The sequence below is a fragment of the Odocoileus virginianus genome, chromosome 19, assembly GCF_023699985.2.
Source record: "Odocoileus virginianus isolate 20LAN1187 ecotype Illinois chromosome 19, Ovbor_1.2, whole genome shotgun sequence".
Taxonomy (NCBI): domain Eukaryota; kingdom Metazoa; phylum Chordata; class Mammalia; order Artiodactyla; family Cervidae; genus Odocoileus; species Odocoileus virginianus.
Window position 1 is genome coordinate 24,188,369 of NC_069692.1, and position 16,235 is coordinate 24,204,603.

Genomic DNA, 16,235 nt, shown 5'->3' on the forward strand with positions numbered 1-16,235 from the left:
ATTGGTCTTGTCAATGATTTTATGGATAGGACACCAAAAGCACAAGCAACAAAAGCAAAAATAAATGGGGCTAAATCCACCCAAAAAGTTTCTGTAGAGTAAAAAGTGATCATGAAGAGGCAACCTATGGACTGGAAGAAAATATTTGTAAACAGTGTATCTGATGAGGGGTTAACAGCCAAAATATAGAGGAACTCAAGCCACTCAACAGAACAAAAACAAATAAACTAAAATATGGGCAAAGAATGTGAATAGATGTTTTTCCAAAGAAGGCATAAATGGCCAACAGGAATGTGAAAAGGTTCATTGGTGAAATGAAAACCAAAACCATGATGAGCTCACCTCACAGCTATTAGAATAATACCAAAAAGGACAGATGACAAGTGCTGGCAATAACACGGAGAAAAGGGAACACTTGTTCATTATAATGGGAACATGAACTGGTACAGTCACTATGGAAAACAATATAAAGGTTCCCCTAACAAAAGGAGTACGTCAAGGCTGTATATTGTCACCTTGCTTATTTAACTTATATTCAGAGTACCTCATGAGAAATGCTGGGCTGGAAGAACCACAAGCTGGAATCAAGATTGCCGGGAGAAATATCAATAACCTCAGATATGCAGATGACACCATCCTTATGGCAGAAAGTGAAGAAGAACTAGAAAGCCTCTTGATAAAAGTGAAAGAGGAGAGTGAAAAAGTTGGCTTAAAGCTCAACATTCAGAAAACTAAGATCATGGCATCTGGTCCCATCACTTCATGGCAAATAGATGGGGAAACAGTGGAAACAGTGGCAGACTTTATTTTTGGGGGCTTCAAAATCACTGCAGATGGTGACTTGCAGCCATGAAATTAAAAGACGCTTACTCCTTGGAAGGAAAGTTATCACCAACCTAGACAGCATGTTAAAAAGCAGAGATGTTACTTTGCCAACAAAGGTCCTTCTAGTCAAGGCTATGGTTTTTCCAGTGGTCATGTATGGATGTGAGAGTTGGACTGTGAAGAAAGCTGAGCACTGAAAAATTGATGCTTTTGAGCTGTGGTGTTGGAGGAGACTCTTGAGAGTCCCTTGGACTGCAAGGAGATCCAACCAGTCCATCCTGAAGGAGAAACGTCCCGGGTGTTCACTGAAAGGACTGATGATGAAGCTGAAACTCCAATACTTTGGCCACCTCATGTGAAGAGGTTGACTCATTGGAAAAGACCCTGATGCTGGGAGGGATTGGGGGCAGGAGGAGAAGGGGATGACAGAGGATGAGATGGCTGGACGGCATCACCGACTCGATGGACATGAGTTTGGGTAAACTCTGGGAGTTGGTGATGGACAGGGAGGCCTGGCGTGCTGCAATTCATGGGGTCGCAAAGGGTCGGACATGACTGAGCAACTGAACTGAACAATTAAAAATAGAACTACCATATGATTCAACAATCAAAATTCTGGCTATTTATCTGAAGAAAACAAAAAACACTAACTCAAAAAGATATATGCTCCCCCCTGTTCATTGTAGCATTAGTTACAACAGTCAAGATGGGAAAGCAGCCTCAGTGTCCATCAATGCTTGAATGGATAAAGATGTGTTATATATACACAGAAAGGAATATTATTTAGCTATATTAAAAAAAAGGAAGTTTGCCTTATGTTAAATGGATGGAACTTGACGGCAATTTGCTAAGTGAAGTAAGTCAGACAAATACCATATGATCTCACTAATGTGTGGAATCTTAAACATCCCCACCCACCAAAAAACCCCAAACAGATTAGTGGATGCCAGAGGCAGGGGCTGAGGGATATGGGAAATGGATGAAGGTAGTCAAAGGTAAAAACTCCTAGTTATAAAATAAATTCTGGAGATGTAGTATACAGCATGGTGATTATAGTTAATAATACTGTTTTGTACACTTGAAAGTTGCTAAGAGTAATTTTTAAATGTTCTCACCACATATACACACACACACATAAAACTGTTACTATGTGAAGTGATGGTTGCATTAACTAACCTTATTATGGTAATCATTTTGCAGTATATACATCAAATGATTACATTGTATACCTTTAACTTACACACACTATATGTCAATTCTATCTTAATAAAGCTGAAAAAAATTTAAAAAGAAAATCATGATCCTATTTTAGCCTGTCATACTAACATATAAATTAATAAGAACATCAATGGTTTGTCAATTGAGACAATCATGAGAGAACTGCCAAGAACTCTGTGTTGTTACATCTAAAACTGAAAATATACTATAATGAATGAAAATTAACAAATATTTATCATTTGTCTTGCCATTTGCTTCAATTTGTTAACCCTGACATTTCTTTTTTTTCATCACACTTAACTATTGCATGACATTCCTTAAAGAAGTTAAACTACTGAATATTACTCATTCATAATTTATTTAATGCTTACTGCATACCAGGTATTATGCTATGAACTGCAAACACAAAGGCAGGTAAGCCTTGCCCTCAAGTAACTTAACAGTTTTTAAAAAAATTAATCTCAGATTAAAAATACCACAGTTTTTTTTTCATTCAAGGACTTTCTGTTCCATTAAATTGGGAGGGATGACAGAAGGATGGTTATAAAATGAATGGACCTTTAATTTTGAAAACATAATGCAACTGATTTCTATGGTAGTATTTCTTAAATTTCTTCATAAACCATATGAAAAATAATATTAAAATGCTAAACACAGAAAATTACTGATCCAACATTAAGACTATTGATGCCTATTGGTGGATTCTAAACACAATTAGGACTTAATGGGATTTGTACTTTATTTTTAAAATCATGTGTAAAAGCCCCAAAGGGTTCTGAGTCACACATAGGATGACAGATCTATATTTAAATATAAAATTGAAATGCTTTTATCTTGTATTGGAACCAAAATTTTATCTTAGCTGGAAAGACTTCTTGCAGAAGCTCAGAGAAGAAAAGGGCAATGAATACATCATACCTGGGCCCACATCGTCATCGTGCCAAAGGAAAGGCTGTTAGGAAGGCACGGTGACATAGCACCAGGCTCAGTAACCACTCCATCTGTCCACAACCATCCCACTCACCTTCCATCCACAGAATTGATGGTAATTTAGTAAACTAACAAAGTAACAAAAGGTTAGACAGTTACAAAATGTGATTCTTTATGCAGAGCTAAGAAAACCAATGAGTAATACTCTTCACTGTGGCCATATCAGATATGCAGATCTGTCCCCTCAGAATTAACCTGCTTGTTCATGTGAAAAAATTAGTATTTTCAGGGCTAAAAATACATTTAAACCCCTAAATTCTTCATTTCTATCAGTAATTGAAGGGTCCCCCTCCCTTTAATAGGACCATGAATCTCCAAAACATTTAAAAAGCACATATAATAATCTATTTAACTTGGATACCATCGAAGAAAGATACAAAATTTAACTTTCTTTTAAAATCAAGAGCAGAAAACAAACCAACCAACCCCACAAAATCATTGAATCTCTGTAAAACCTCTTGCTGTTGTTCAGTTGTGTCGACTCTTTTCAACCCCAGGGCTGCAGCATGCCTGGTCTTCCCTGTCCCTCACCATCCCCCGGAGCTCCAGACAAATCACCTGATCCTATCATTGTCCCAAACATGCATTTGTATTTTCAATTCTGGTGACCAGATCTACTCAACACAGCTAGAACACTCCTGCCTCTAACACACTCCTCATACCTAATTAGTTACCAAATTGTACCATGTCCTACAGAATCTACCTTTACAAAATAAATCCCTTATTTCAGCAGCCAAAAGCAGACTCTGATCACTTAGATGTGCTGTTTATCTCTTGGCCTCCAATCCATTCTCTATTGCTATTTCCACAGTACCTTTTATCGCTTCCCTGATTAAAACAGGCTTCTAGGACAAGGGTCACTCTCTCTAACTTAGCATCTCTTTCTGATTGTTCCTGTTGGTCTGTGTCTCTGGCCTCCTCACTGAAGATCCGCTTGCGTTAGACACTGAATTCTGTATGGGTCTCCAAAAGTGGTGTGTGGTATTGAAACTTTGCCCTTTCTGCCTTCTTCAACCAGATAACTCCATTTTCCCTTAAAATTTAGCCTGAGGGTGAAGCCTGCCCAGGAATCTGATTTGGATTCTTCTTTGCACTCCCACAGCTTCCTCTTCACACTACCTCCCACCTTCACAGCACCTCCCACCGCCTGGAATTTCCTGACACCAGGGAAACCCTCAGAAGCAGAGACACACACACTCTCTCTCTCATTCAACTATGTATTAAATGTACATATACCTAACCTGGCATATAGGGAACAGTCAATAAATACCTGTCCTTTAGTGCCTATAAGGCCTTACTTACAAAAGTATGCCTTGGGCTTCCCAGGTGGCGCAGTGGTAAAGAATCTGCCTAACAATGCAGGAGATGCAGGCTTGATCCCTGGAACAGGAGGATCCCCTGGAGGAGGAAAAGGCAACTCACTCCAGTATTCTTTCCTGGGAAATTCCATGGATAGAGGAGCCTGGCAGGCTACAGTCCACGGGGTCGCAGAGAGTCAGACCCAACAGAGCACATACACAAGTATATTTTACCTTATAGAATAACTAGCTAGGTTCTTGGAAAAAAAGAAAAACCTATATTGGTGGGGTGGAGACTCAAGTCCTCATGTGAACCTGCAGAATTTCCATAAATGGTATGCTTTGTAGTCACCAAAATAAATAGTCAATATACTACATTTTTAAAATATCAAAGTTATTTTAGCTACATTAATTACACAGTTACCTACAATTAAATTTCCATTTATTATTCCTTACATGCTAGAAACCCTTCAGGATAGCCTTCTCTGAAAGATTCAAAAAATTCACTGTTCCATTAAATTTTCTTGTTTAACATAGTATGCAGGTGGTATAATAGATGATATTCAGAATGCAGGTACTATTATAGATAATATTCAAAGAGGCATTCACTTTTCTGTCTTCCCTTTATACATCTAATAGCTTTTCATTTTGACTTTCAGCTGGAGCTTCCTGCTACCTCCTTCCTTTGCATGGGCATCCCAGTGCTCAACTCATTGTAAGTAATGAGAGTGTATTTTTCCAAAGCCTGCATTTACTTTACCCACTTTGGATACACCACAGAAAACCTCTTACACCTCTTTCTGATCCCTTTTCTTCCTGATCTCTCTCTTGTCTATTCCAAACAGAAATTATTCACACATGTTCATTCCAACAACAAACACTCATTAAGTGCCTGGATAATGGGAACAGTTAAGATTTTTAATTCATTTGGTCTCAGAAAAGGTGCATACATATAAACTCAATCTGTGACTGTTTTCCACCGTGAGAAATGCATTTTGCAGTGGCAGATTGGTACACAATGCTATATTTATGTATAGAAATAAAATTTCATGAAACAAGACTTAACCCCTGTGCCATGCACTAGAGCCTTCTACTGGACTCAGTTCAGTTTCGATTCTTTTCATTTTGTTGTGTGGAAGCCTACTAAATTAATTTCATGGCCCACTAATGAGTCTAGAATTACAATCTGAATAGCACTATCCTAAAATACAGGAAAGCAATTTGTGTTTTGTAGAGATTACTGCATTTTAAAAACTAAACAGAGTTAAAAATACCCTGGAGGGGTTGGAGAGAGGATGGCAAAGGAAAAAAGAGGGAGAAAGAGAGGAAGGTAAAGTAAACAGGGGGTTGGGGAAGCAGAGAGAGATAATTAGAAAAGTATATATAAGAAAAGCCAGAGAGGGTTAAAGAGAGAAAAATAAAGGCCTGAGTCAAAGAGAAAGAAAGATTTCTGTGGTAATTTCTGGGGTGAGAGAAAAGGTCACAACCTAGTTTCCTTGGGCTGAGGAATTGTCACCATCATCTCCCTCCTATGGAGCGAATGAGCTGCTAATCATTGATCACTGCTTCCCACCTGCTCTAATCCTTAAACTTTTAAAGATTGCACCCCTGGGTGTTTGGAAAAGATAACAAGAGTGACCCATTAAATACTTTTTTAGCCTGTAGCGGAGATGAGAGTATTATCTGCTAGGACTAGATGAAATCAATGGTGGGGTGGGAACCCCGGAGTGACATGTATATAGAGACACAGCATTGAAAATGACACCATGGAAAGTCAACAAAGTTGAGCTAACCATGGCCTAGTGTCATGCTCACTTCATGGGTGTGAAAACATGCCCTGACTCTGTGTAAGAGCATCCTCTGATGAGTGAGAGGATCCCCTAGCCGAAGCCGAAACCCAGGGGCATTCCCTCTAAGGTCAGCAAATGTTTATTGTGAGATGTACTTAGCAAATAAATTCAACCTATGGTCCTAATACAGTAACAAGTTATTTAGCTCATTCTCCACTGGAAGGATCCTAAATTAGACAGTTTTTACCAAACTCTATGTATTATACTTTGAACCATTTCTTAGAGACAAATGTTTAAACAAATGAGAGATATACCTGGAATAGATGAGCCGTGGAATAGCAGGCACTAATAATACACATGTTCATGTTCTTCTTAACTTCCACTGATTGGCATATATTGCGTAGTTAAAAAGTGCTGAGAACTGGGAGTGTACGAAGAGGGCAGGGCGGTCCTGCATGAACACAGTGCCCCACCTGCCCGGGCAGAGCAAGCTCTTCCCTGCAGGCCTGTCTCGCTCTGCATCCGGTCACGGGTGCAAGTGGAGGCAGGACAGAGAGGAAGAGATGTTAAACCCTTGATGTGTTTACTTTTCTCCTCTCTTAGAAGGCAGTAGGGAAACAGGAGAGGGCAGAGGGTCTGTGAGCAAGAAGCAGAATAGGGGAACAACAGGTGATCAAGGATGGATGAGGTGGGCTGAGAGAGATGCTCACGGCACCCCACGCATACTCGGATAGTAATGGGGGCGGTGAGAGTCAGTACATCTCAACAGACATTTACTGAGCACTCAGTTTAGGTACAATTCAAGAGGCAGCAGGGGAACTTACAGCTTAGGATGGCAATGACCCTCAAGAGCAGTAACACTGTTCCCAGGACGTCTTAACCTCCATACCATGTTATGAATCAAGCAAAGTGTGCCTGCCCAGGAAGCAAGTCTACATTTGAGACAATATGCTTGGGACCAGGAAAAGAATAAAGGCATATTCTCTTTAGATATTAAAAAAAAAAAAAAAGTTCAAGCTCAACAGGGCAGAAACACTATGTTTGCATCTGGAGCTGCCTATAAACCAGATCATGTCAGAGGATCAAAATAAAGTCTGTTCACACTAATAACCCAGTATTTTTACCACTGTGGTTATAAAAGCAGTTGGTAACACTAGGCATTTACAGCTTAGTGATGGACAGCCAGCTCGTCTGGGTTTGAATGTCAGCTGCTGTTTGACCTTGGGCAAGTCATTTAACTTCTCTGTGGGGTTTTCCCACCTGTAAAATGAAGACAATAGTTAAGACTGACTTCCTAGAGTTACTGTGAGAAGTGAGTTGATACAGGTTAAGGTACTTAGAACAGTGCCCATCACACACTGCTCAGAAAATGTTGCCTGATGTCATTTTTCCCTAATCACCACCCACACACTGAGGGAGTGCCATGAGTCAAAGGGAGGGTCACACTCAAAGAGGATGTAACTGTGAGTGTTTGGGCTGACAGTGCAGACACTGACCAGTTTGGGGTTTAAGATCCACTCCTAAGAAATGTCCTGCGAGAGCATGGGTGACCATGTTCAGCGCCTCCATCCAGTTTTCCATACCCCTGCTTCAGGAGCTCCTGGTCCACTGGCTCCTTGACAGTTGTTCACTGTCAATATATTTTATATTGGTTGTTACATACCTCATTTAGAAAAGAAGTACTGGTTTGCCTCATAATTTCAAGAAAAACTGATAAGATTATGAATTGTCCAGAGATCAGTAGGCACAAATGTATATAAACTTAAAATAAACTTGCTATATTTTAAAATATACTAGAACCTGAACCATAACAAGATGAGAATTTGGAGCATCTCACATAAATCTAATTTCTCTTGGTTTTGGCACAGCTTTAAAAATCTAAAATTGAATAGCTGACATTTTAAGAACCTAGTTACAGAGTTTCAATTTAAAGCAAGTGCACACACCGCATGCGCACACACACACACCAAAAAACAACACTCTTGAGCAGTTACCATGACAACATAATACAAAGCCTACCAAGCTCTTTGTTATCCTGCTGAAGATGCTGTGCAAAGACACTCATGTTAGATTCTTTACTAATTAAGTAGAAAAGGTTAAAAAAATTCGAGATCCACGTGGTTTTTTTAATCTGTGCTAACACTCAGAAAGGCAAATACTAAATACTGTAAGAAAAAGAATTTAAAAGTAACGTATTAGCAAGACCAGTTACAGATCAAAGTAGATAGACACAATGTTGATGGAAATGGGAAAATGTTTTTCTTTTATTTTGTATGCTATATTCCCTTCAACTAGACCTAAGAGAGAAAACCTGTTTCTAAGTTAATGAGCTCTTATGTTTTTAAAAAGAGAAAAAAAAGAATAATGACAGAGGAGAGAAAGAAGGGATAAATAGACCTTTTGGAGGCTGTGATAAAATAATCTCGGTTTTCCTTCCCCTTCTCTGATTAGCCATCTCTGTGTCTCTTCTCAGTGTTAAACCCAGATCCCCTTAAGATTCACCTGTAGATCTTCTCAGTCTGCTATTCTCTTAAGTGGTGTCATCTTTGACCAATGGCTTCAGTTACCATCAATATGCATTCACAATCCCAGAGCCTCTTTTCTGAGTTCAGTTGATTCAACTGCCTCCTAAACATGGCCACTTTGGTTCCCCCTTTAAAGGCAAATGGGGTTCTCCTATAGTGCTCTTTATCTTGATAAATGGCAGGTCCTAATAGGTATTAAGTACCTATTTGCTAAGTGAATGAATGAATGAATCAATCAATCAAACCTACCGCACAAACCAAAAAACCTAACGACCATCCTTGGTAAGGCCTTTTTTCCATATTCAACTCCTCTCTATCTATTTCACTTCCTAAACATTTCCAAGAGTCATCCCATTTCCAAAATTCTCCCAGCCACTACTCTCTAAGCCACCAATCTTTGCCTGGATCACTATAGTAGCCTCTTAACAATCAGGAACACACAGATATAGTACAGACAGAAGTCGGGCAATCAGTATCAATGGTTTATTAAACTAACTGACAAAGTTGGACTAAGAAAAGGGAAGAGAACATTTACTAAATGTCAGCTCTATGCCAGACACTGATCTAGATGCATTACATATTCCACCTCACTTAATCACCACAGTGACCCATTTTCATAAAAGAAACTCAGCTGAGCACACGGCATTAGGGAGCCACTCCTGGTCACAACCCCTGCTTTGTTTGGTCCCAAAAAGCAGAGAACAATGATAAATACAAAGAAGAATGTGATGATGGTGATGATCACAACATAATGAGATCACATTCCAGACATGGAGCTAAGCACTTTGTATGCATTATCTCATTAAACGTGTCACCACCCTCCTATGAAGCAGGAATTATTATCACATTTGCAGATAAAGAGACTGAGCTACACAGGACTTAAAATTACTTGCTCAAGGTAAAAAAAAACCAAAAAGTGGCAGAGTGTTTATTTAATTTACTAAACAGCAAGTTAAAAGAACTGGTGAAGATACAGTGCTAGAAAAGACAAACCACTCCTGCCCTCAGCGGTCTTGTAGTGAACTTGAGGAGCTTGACTCCAGGGTCAGAGCTGTTTTTTCATCCTGGCCCTACCCACTGGAGGGAATCCCCCAGCAACTTCAATCCCATTTCTAAAGGATGTATTTCAAGCACAGGTCAGGCTGCCAGCCTCTTCCGCATCCCCATAAATACCCAGTTCTCGAACAGGATATCAGGAGGAGACGCTTTAGTGCTTATACTGATTTGGTCACAATATTTCTCTTACAAAGTCTTAAAGTCATGAATACAAAGATTATTTTTACAAGGTCTGACCTAGTACTTACAATTTTATAACTCCATCTGGGCACCTGGAACAGAACTGCTGGCTGCTCTTGTCTTGTTTATGTTGACTCTGCCCCAGCTGCACAAATCTACAAATTATAAAATGTAAAATACAAATGTATAAAAAAGTAAGCTAAAGGAACTACCCGCCACAAATTCAGTAGATCACACAAATTGTACGGGTGTGCGAATGACAGTAATATACTTCTATCAGAAAAGCTGCGCCACAAGATGTGCTTTGTAAATGACTGCCCGATGTCAGAGCGGGTTTATGAGACGTAGAGGAGGAGGAGCTGCTGAAAATTTAAGTCATGACCATGGATGTACAAATGAAAGAAAACGTTTACTTTGCTGCATTCTGTTTACTCGAACGTGATCGAGAACCCGAGCCGAAATGTTCCTGAAGCCAGGAAGATGATCGTAAGCCCTTGCGTATCTGAGGGTGACCGCAGCAGGAAGCAGAGGGAAACAAGGGGAGGGGGATGGTGCTTGCAGTGAGACAAACGACAAGGAAACGGCAGGATCCAGGCTAGAGATCCATCTCCTGAAGCAAGGATGCTGCTAAGAACCCAGGACAAGGACTTGGTTCCTCAGGACCACAGGAATCCCCACGCATACACCAGCCACTACTAAGGGTACTTTCAACAGAGATAGAGGGGACTGAGGAGACCACCTGCTGAACATCACTGGCCCACCAGCCCTCCTTAGAGAAGCCTCCAACAGCACTAATCTGGACTTGCAGCTAAGGGCCAAAGCAGACCTCAGGCCCACTCAGCAAGGTGAGAGGATGCCCACTTAGCAATGGGCCACTGATATTTCTCAAGTACACCCATCTGAAGTGTGGCCTGTACTCCATGCATCCATCTTACTCTCAGGGATGCAGCCTGTAGTTTTTATTAGGTTTTTTCAAGGTCAGGAAAAGTGCTTCAGAAATTACCAATTATTAACTCATTACAGTGCTATGAAAAACTTTTAGCTTAGTCTTGTCCAACTTTCATCTTCAGCAACTGAACAGCAAGTGACATGTATACTTATGCTCTCTGCAGTAAGTAGTGTCATGTTAGTCACTAACTCCAGATAATTCATTCTTCCAGACCATGTTGCTTACAGAGGTCTACTTCAACTACTATGAAAGTTGAGTGACAGAGTGTGACAGCTATTGTGAATGTACTGTGTGTCCAGGAGTGAGGAGGGTGTGGCTGAGTTCTGACTCAGTTGACTTCCAGTAGGACAGTGATACATAGTTATACCAGTGCTTCTGCAGTTAAGAAATGCTATATATTTCTATATTTTACATATTCTACAGCAGATCTTACTAATTTGAAGTAGAAAAATAATCAGCTCAATGGATTCTGCAAAACAAATACCCTCCTTAAAAAAGACCTGAAGACTAGTACTCATTCATATTACATTTTATGTGAGCCAAACTTATATAAGTGGGACCATGTTCATTTGAAATAATTAAGAATTCTTAATACATATATTAATACTAGGTTGAGAGGGTGTTTAAATGGGTGTTTAATCCTCAGGTTTTTGAGGATTTGGGGGTTAGGAATTCTTTAGAGAATCTGATAACTATTAATCTTCTCTGCAAACACACACAGACACATTTTTATGTACGTGATTTTATGGATACCTTTTGGTAGATTTCCACCTTTTAGCTAGATGTTCATAATAAAAGTCTATAACACTCTGAATTGGTCCCTTTACATCACTGCTTCCTTTTTCCTCCTCAGTCACCACTCTCACCAGCACCACATCCTCACCCTCCGCCCACCCCAAGCTAATTGAATACAAAGTCCTCAACTGCCAATATCCCAGGTTCGTTTTGTAAGAAGGTACTTGATCTTGAGAATTCGTTAATGCAGGAATGCAGAAATGCATGTGAACTTCAGTTTGCAGTTTATATTTGGGCAGTGAAAATACGTGTTAAGTATCATAAACGTTTATCATTCAGAGGCCCAAGAGTCTCAGGCAGTAAGTAGGCTTTTTAACTCCAAACATAAGTTGTTTCGGAATCTGACCTAAATGCTACTATTCCAAGTGGAATTCACTTCCTTCTGTATGGTTGACTACTTTCAATTTTTAAAAGTTATATTAGACATAAGTTATTATAATACATTTGCATTTGTCCTTAATTTCTCTTGAAAATACCTTACCTTAAATAAATGGAAAGATCTTCTTCTGAGGGGCCATCTGAGAGGTTGATTCCATACACCTCTTTCATGGGCTGCACTACATGCTGGGGTCAAAAAATAAGGGAGTCAGGAAGAGTTCTTAGACATCTAGCACATTAATAATTTCCAAAAATGAAGAAACGACCCTGTGAATTTTCCCATAAAAACCATCACAATGTTTCTTCAACATATTCATTAAATTTCTCAGTTAATGATTTTTTTAAAATTATATTTCATTTTCACTAAAATATTTTATGATAAAAAACTATTTGGTAATTACAAATTGCTTTTGTATAATGCAAGAGTTGGCAAACATTTTCTGTGAAGGGTCAGGCAATAAATACTTTAGGTTCTTTGGGTCACATCATCTCTGCCACAGCTGCATAATTCTGCTGTTACAGGGTGAAAGCAACCATAGATAACATATAAACAAATTGGTATGGCTGTAAATAGGTATGGCTGGTTGTAAATTAAACTTTACTTAGAAAAAATGGCAGCAAGCTGCTTTGGCCAATAGGCTGCACTTTGCCAATGCCCAGAATAACGGACTTAGTTCCCATATCATTACATCTTATTTGTCATGTCTACCTCAAATGACTTCTGGCTCTTTCTAGAAATCCAGTTCCCCTAAAGCTTAATTTGATTTTTCTATTATTCACTTGCCTTTTGTTTTCCCTCAATATACTGTCAATATCAAATTCAAGAGGATGAACTTCCCACTGGGATTAGGTAGAGACTGTGAGGCCCAGGGGCAAACCCTGCATTCCCGTAATGTGCTGAGCAAGGGAACAAATGGACCTCGAGTGGATGGGTTGCTCCAAGAGGGACAGGATTCTCTATAAGAATTCTGAAGTGACAAGAAAGTTACTATTACACGTGGAAGCAAAAACACCGATTTCAGAAACCATTTTCAGTAATATGTTTGCCAAATGCACTCGTCTCTGCAGCACCTCCACCACCGAACGTGAGGACGGTGGAGTGAGGTGATGTGCCTCTTGCTGGCTCTCAGCCTTTCAGCTGAAAGCGGGATTCTGGAGCTGGCTGTCCAGAGCCTCACTGGACCCTCACCTCTGTCGCTTTGGCGCTGTCGCCCGCGTCGGTCATCTTCACTGGCGTGGAGCGCTGGGACACGGAGCCCTCCTCCTCCCGGTCGGTCCCCGAGTCGTCCTCCGAGCTGCTGGACACGGCCTCCTCGCTGGGCGGCGGTGGGGCGCTGGCAGCCGTCTTCCGCTGTAACACAGCTTCTTCCCTGTTGCTCTTGTTTCTTTAAAAAGAGGAATGTGGGTGTGAAGCATCTGTAAACTGAACCCTCAATGCTCACCGCCTGTCACTCTGACCCAAAGCCTCAGTCCTGGAGAAGTGTTAAGAAAATTACTGTAGAAGCGAGCGCCTGGATTCAAGTTGTGCTGAAGGGAAAAGTTTAATATTTTATCATGTACATGTACTGACCTGTGAATTTAAGCTTTGCTATGAATTCAGAAAATAAGCAAGTATGTGCTTGCAGTGTGCAGAAAAGCCTTTCTACCACTTGGCTACTGTGTCTTCCCCTTTGGTAACTGAAATCAGGATTTTCAAAATTTATAGAACAAGACTGTTATGTTTGGGATATTAGTGAAATTACCTATAAATTGTAGAAGCATCAAGAGATGGTCAATAGCCAAATCCATGTGTATTTCTGGCCTCTCTATGAATTTTTATCAATCAAAGTGGCAGCGGATTACTTGCACCAAAGTAATGAGCAACTGATGAACATAAACTAAGATTTTAAACTGTTTTAAAACAATTAGTAAATAACTATGTTTGCTGAAGATATCTTCTAATAATAGGGAGTGGATGGGGGGAACAGAAAAAAGTACACATTATTTGCTTTTATTTCAGTGCCAAATTTGAGAGTAGTCAGAATACTGTTTTTTTCTTAATTTAAAAAAATATATGGTAATATTTTTGGCTTTTATGAAAAATATTTATTTAATATTCTTACTTGAAAAAATTCTCTGTAAGTGACTTGAAATATAATATTCTACATTTTCTAGAAAATAAATATGTAATACTATCTAACCATGGGTTAGATATTACAGAAAATAAATTCATTTCTGACTTTATGAAACTGAAAATTAAAGTTGATACATTTCAGCACTATACACTAAAATAAATGGTCATTTATGTATTTGTCCCAGGAACTCTATAAATTCTAAATGTCTTGAGGATGTTCCTTCTTTTAAATTCTTCATAGCACCTGGTCCAGGACACATATTTAAGCCACATAAGTGGTGTATCTGGGAAACAGTAATATCAATATATATCTCACTGTATAAATCACACATGTAGTCAGAATCCAATTAAGACCCTGTACACACTCCCAAATACAATTAGGACTCAGAATCCACAGTCTGGCCAGGGCCTAGGAGAATGCTCATCACTGGGACCACTCAGGTCAGCTGCAGTAACAGAGATGCATACACTAGGACACATTTCATTCCAGTCTCAAAGCATAAAGATTTAAACATGGTTTCTGCTCCTCCTCATACTACTGTATACAATAAAATAACAGTCATCCCCCGCACAATGTTAACGTAATACACAGAAAATCCATTAAGTCCTCTGTCTGAGCATTTGCTTTAATGTTTTCTCAGGATGCCAGCAAATAATAAACACAAATGAATATACATTTTTACATAAGTCTTTTATGTTGTGGGAAACAGAGGATGTGGAGTTATTAAAGGACATACATAAACATCTGTTACCTAACTTTATGCCATCTACGAAATTCCTAATTTAAGTAAAATGTACTGTGTTGCAAAAATTCCCATAAATTCAACTTTCAGTGTCAAACATGTTTTAATAATCCCAGTGCTATATATAAGCTACCTGTATAGATGCAGTGGGCTTCTCAGGTGGTGCTAGTGGTAAAGAACCCACCTGCCAATGCAGGAGACAAAAGAGATGCAGGTTCTATCCCTGGGTCAGAAAGATTCGCTCAAGGAGGAAATGGCAACCCACTCCAGTATTTGTGCCTGGAGAATCCCATGGATGGAGGAGCCTGGCAGGCTATAGTCCATGGGGTCACAGAGAGTCAGACATGACTGCAGTGACTTAGCACGCCCATAGATGCAGTGTATGTATCATGCTCTAAACTATATGACTTTAAGTTATTAGTTTTGGGTGAAAATTATATTGAAAGTGCTACATTATTTTGATTTGAATCTTTAAAATTTTATTCTACAAGGAAATCTTACCCCAATACTGATTTTCCAGTTTCATCTGGCTTACGTACAGTAAACGGACTTGGATCAATACCAACGGTCTTAGGCATGAAGTCACTGAAGAAAGGGGAAAAAAATTCCATGTGAATCACTGTTCATCCAGATGATATCAGCTTCCCTCTCTATCCACATTCTTATACTATTCCTTCTTAGCCTTCAGAGGTATGTGTACTCTAAGTGAAATACTCAAGGGACTTTAGGTGATCCGGGCCATAAGACCCCATGAATTAATGGCACTCGGTAACTTCAATGTTGGCAGTCTTCACTGTGAATTTTCTCTGATTAAGAGGCCCAACATTTTGAATTCAAGATTTTGTTTTCTGGAGCAGAGTTGGTATCTGAATTACTACTAAGATGCATCTCTGGTTGTATATCATGATTCATTTTCAAGTAAAATTAAACTCATAAAACTGATGGCAAGATACTAAGCTGCTCGGTTTTATGGACAATGTTTTTATTACACTATACCACCTACGGAGGCAGACACAGTTATCAAAAACACAGTGGTATGAACTGAAGTATCAACATCTGTCTCATTAGTCTGGAGTTAATTCATTATAACACTGGAACACTTTAAATAGAAACTGTTAATTTACCACTTACTGTGATAAGCTGAAGCTACTTCCTCATGATACAAGGGCCACCTTACTATTACTGCTGAAGCCATACAAAACTCCTTAATAGATGCCAAAGAAGCAATGGTTACATGATTTATGCAGATAAGACTCATAACTTCTGGCAAGGATACTGCTCCAAGCATGTGACTCAATATTACATTTTTTGAAGGAAAAGAAAGTAATATTGAATCTGACTCAAAATGCCTATGTAACAGTTTGAAAATGTTCCT

The 16,235-nt window shown here is 39.3% G+C and overlaps 1 protein-coding gene across 2 annotated transcripts in view; it reads right to left on the reverse strand.

Annotated features, from left to right (window-relative positions):
* FIG4 (FIG4 phosphoinositide 5-phosphatase) overlaps positions 1-16,235 on the reverse strand; it is a 167,454-nt gene that overhangs the window by 38,957 nt on the left and 112,262 nt on the right. For both annotated transcript variants that reach the window (XM_070449973.1, XM_070449974.1), the window contains 4 exons: positions 15,362-15,445; positions 13,194-13,389; positions 12,108-12,190; positions 9,951-10,037 (listed from right to left, as the gene is read on the reverse strand). In XM_070449973.1, the coding sequence (XP_070306074.1) occupies positions 9,951-10,037; positions 12,108-12,190; positions 13,194-13,389; positions 15,362-15,445 (450 nt within the window). The remainder of the gene's footprint in view (positions 1-9,950; positions 10,038-12,107; positions 12,191-13,193; positions 13,390-15,361; positions 15,446-16,235) is intronic.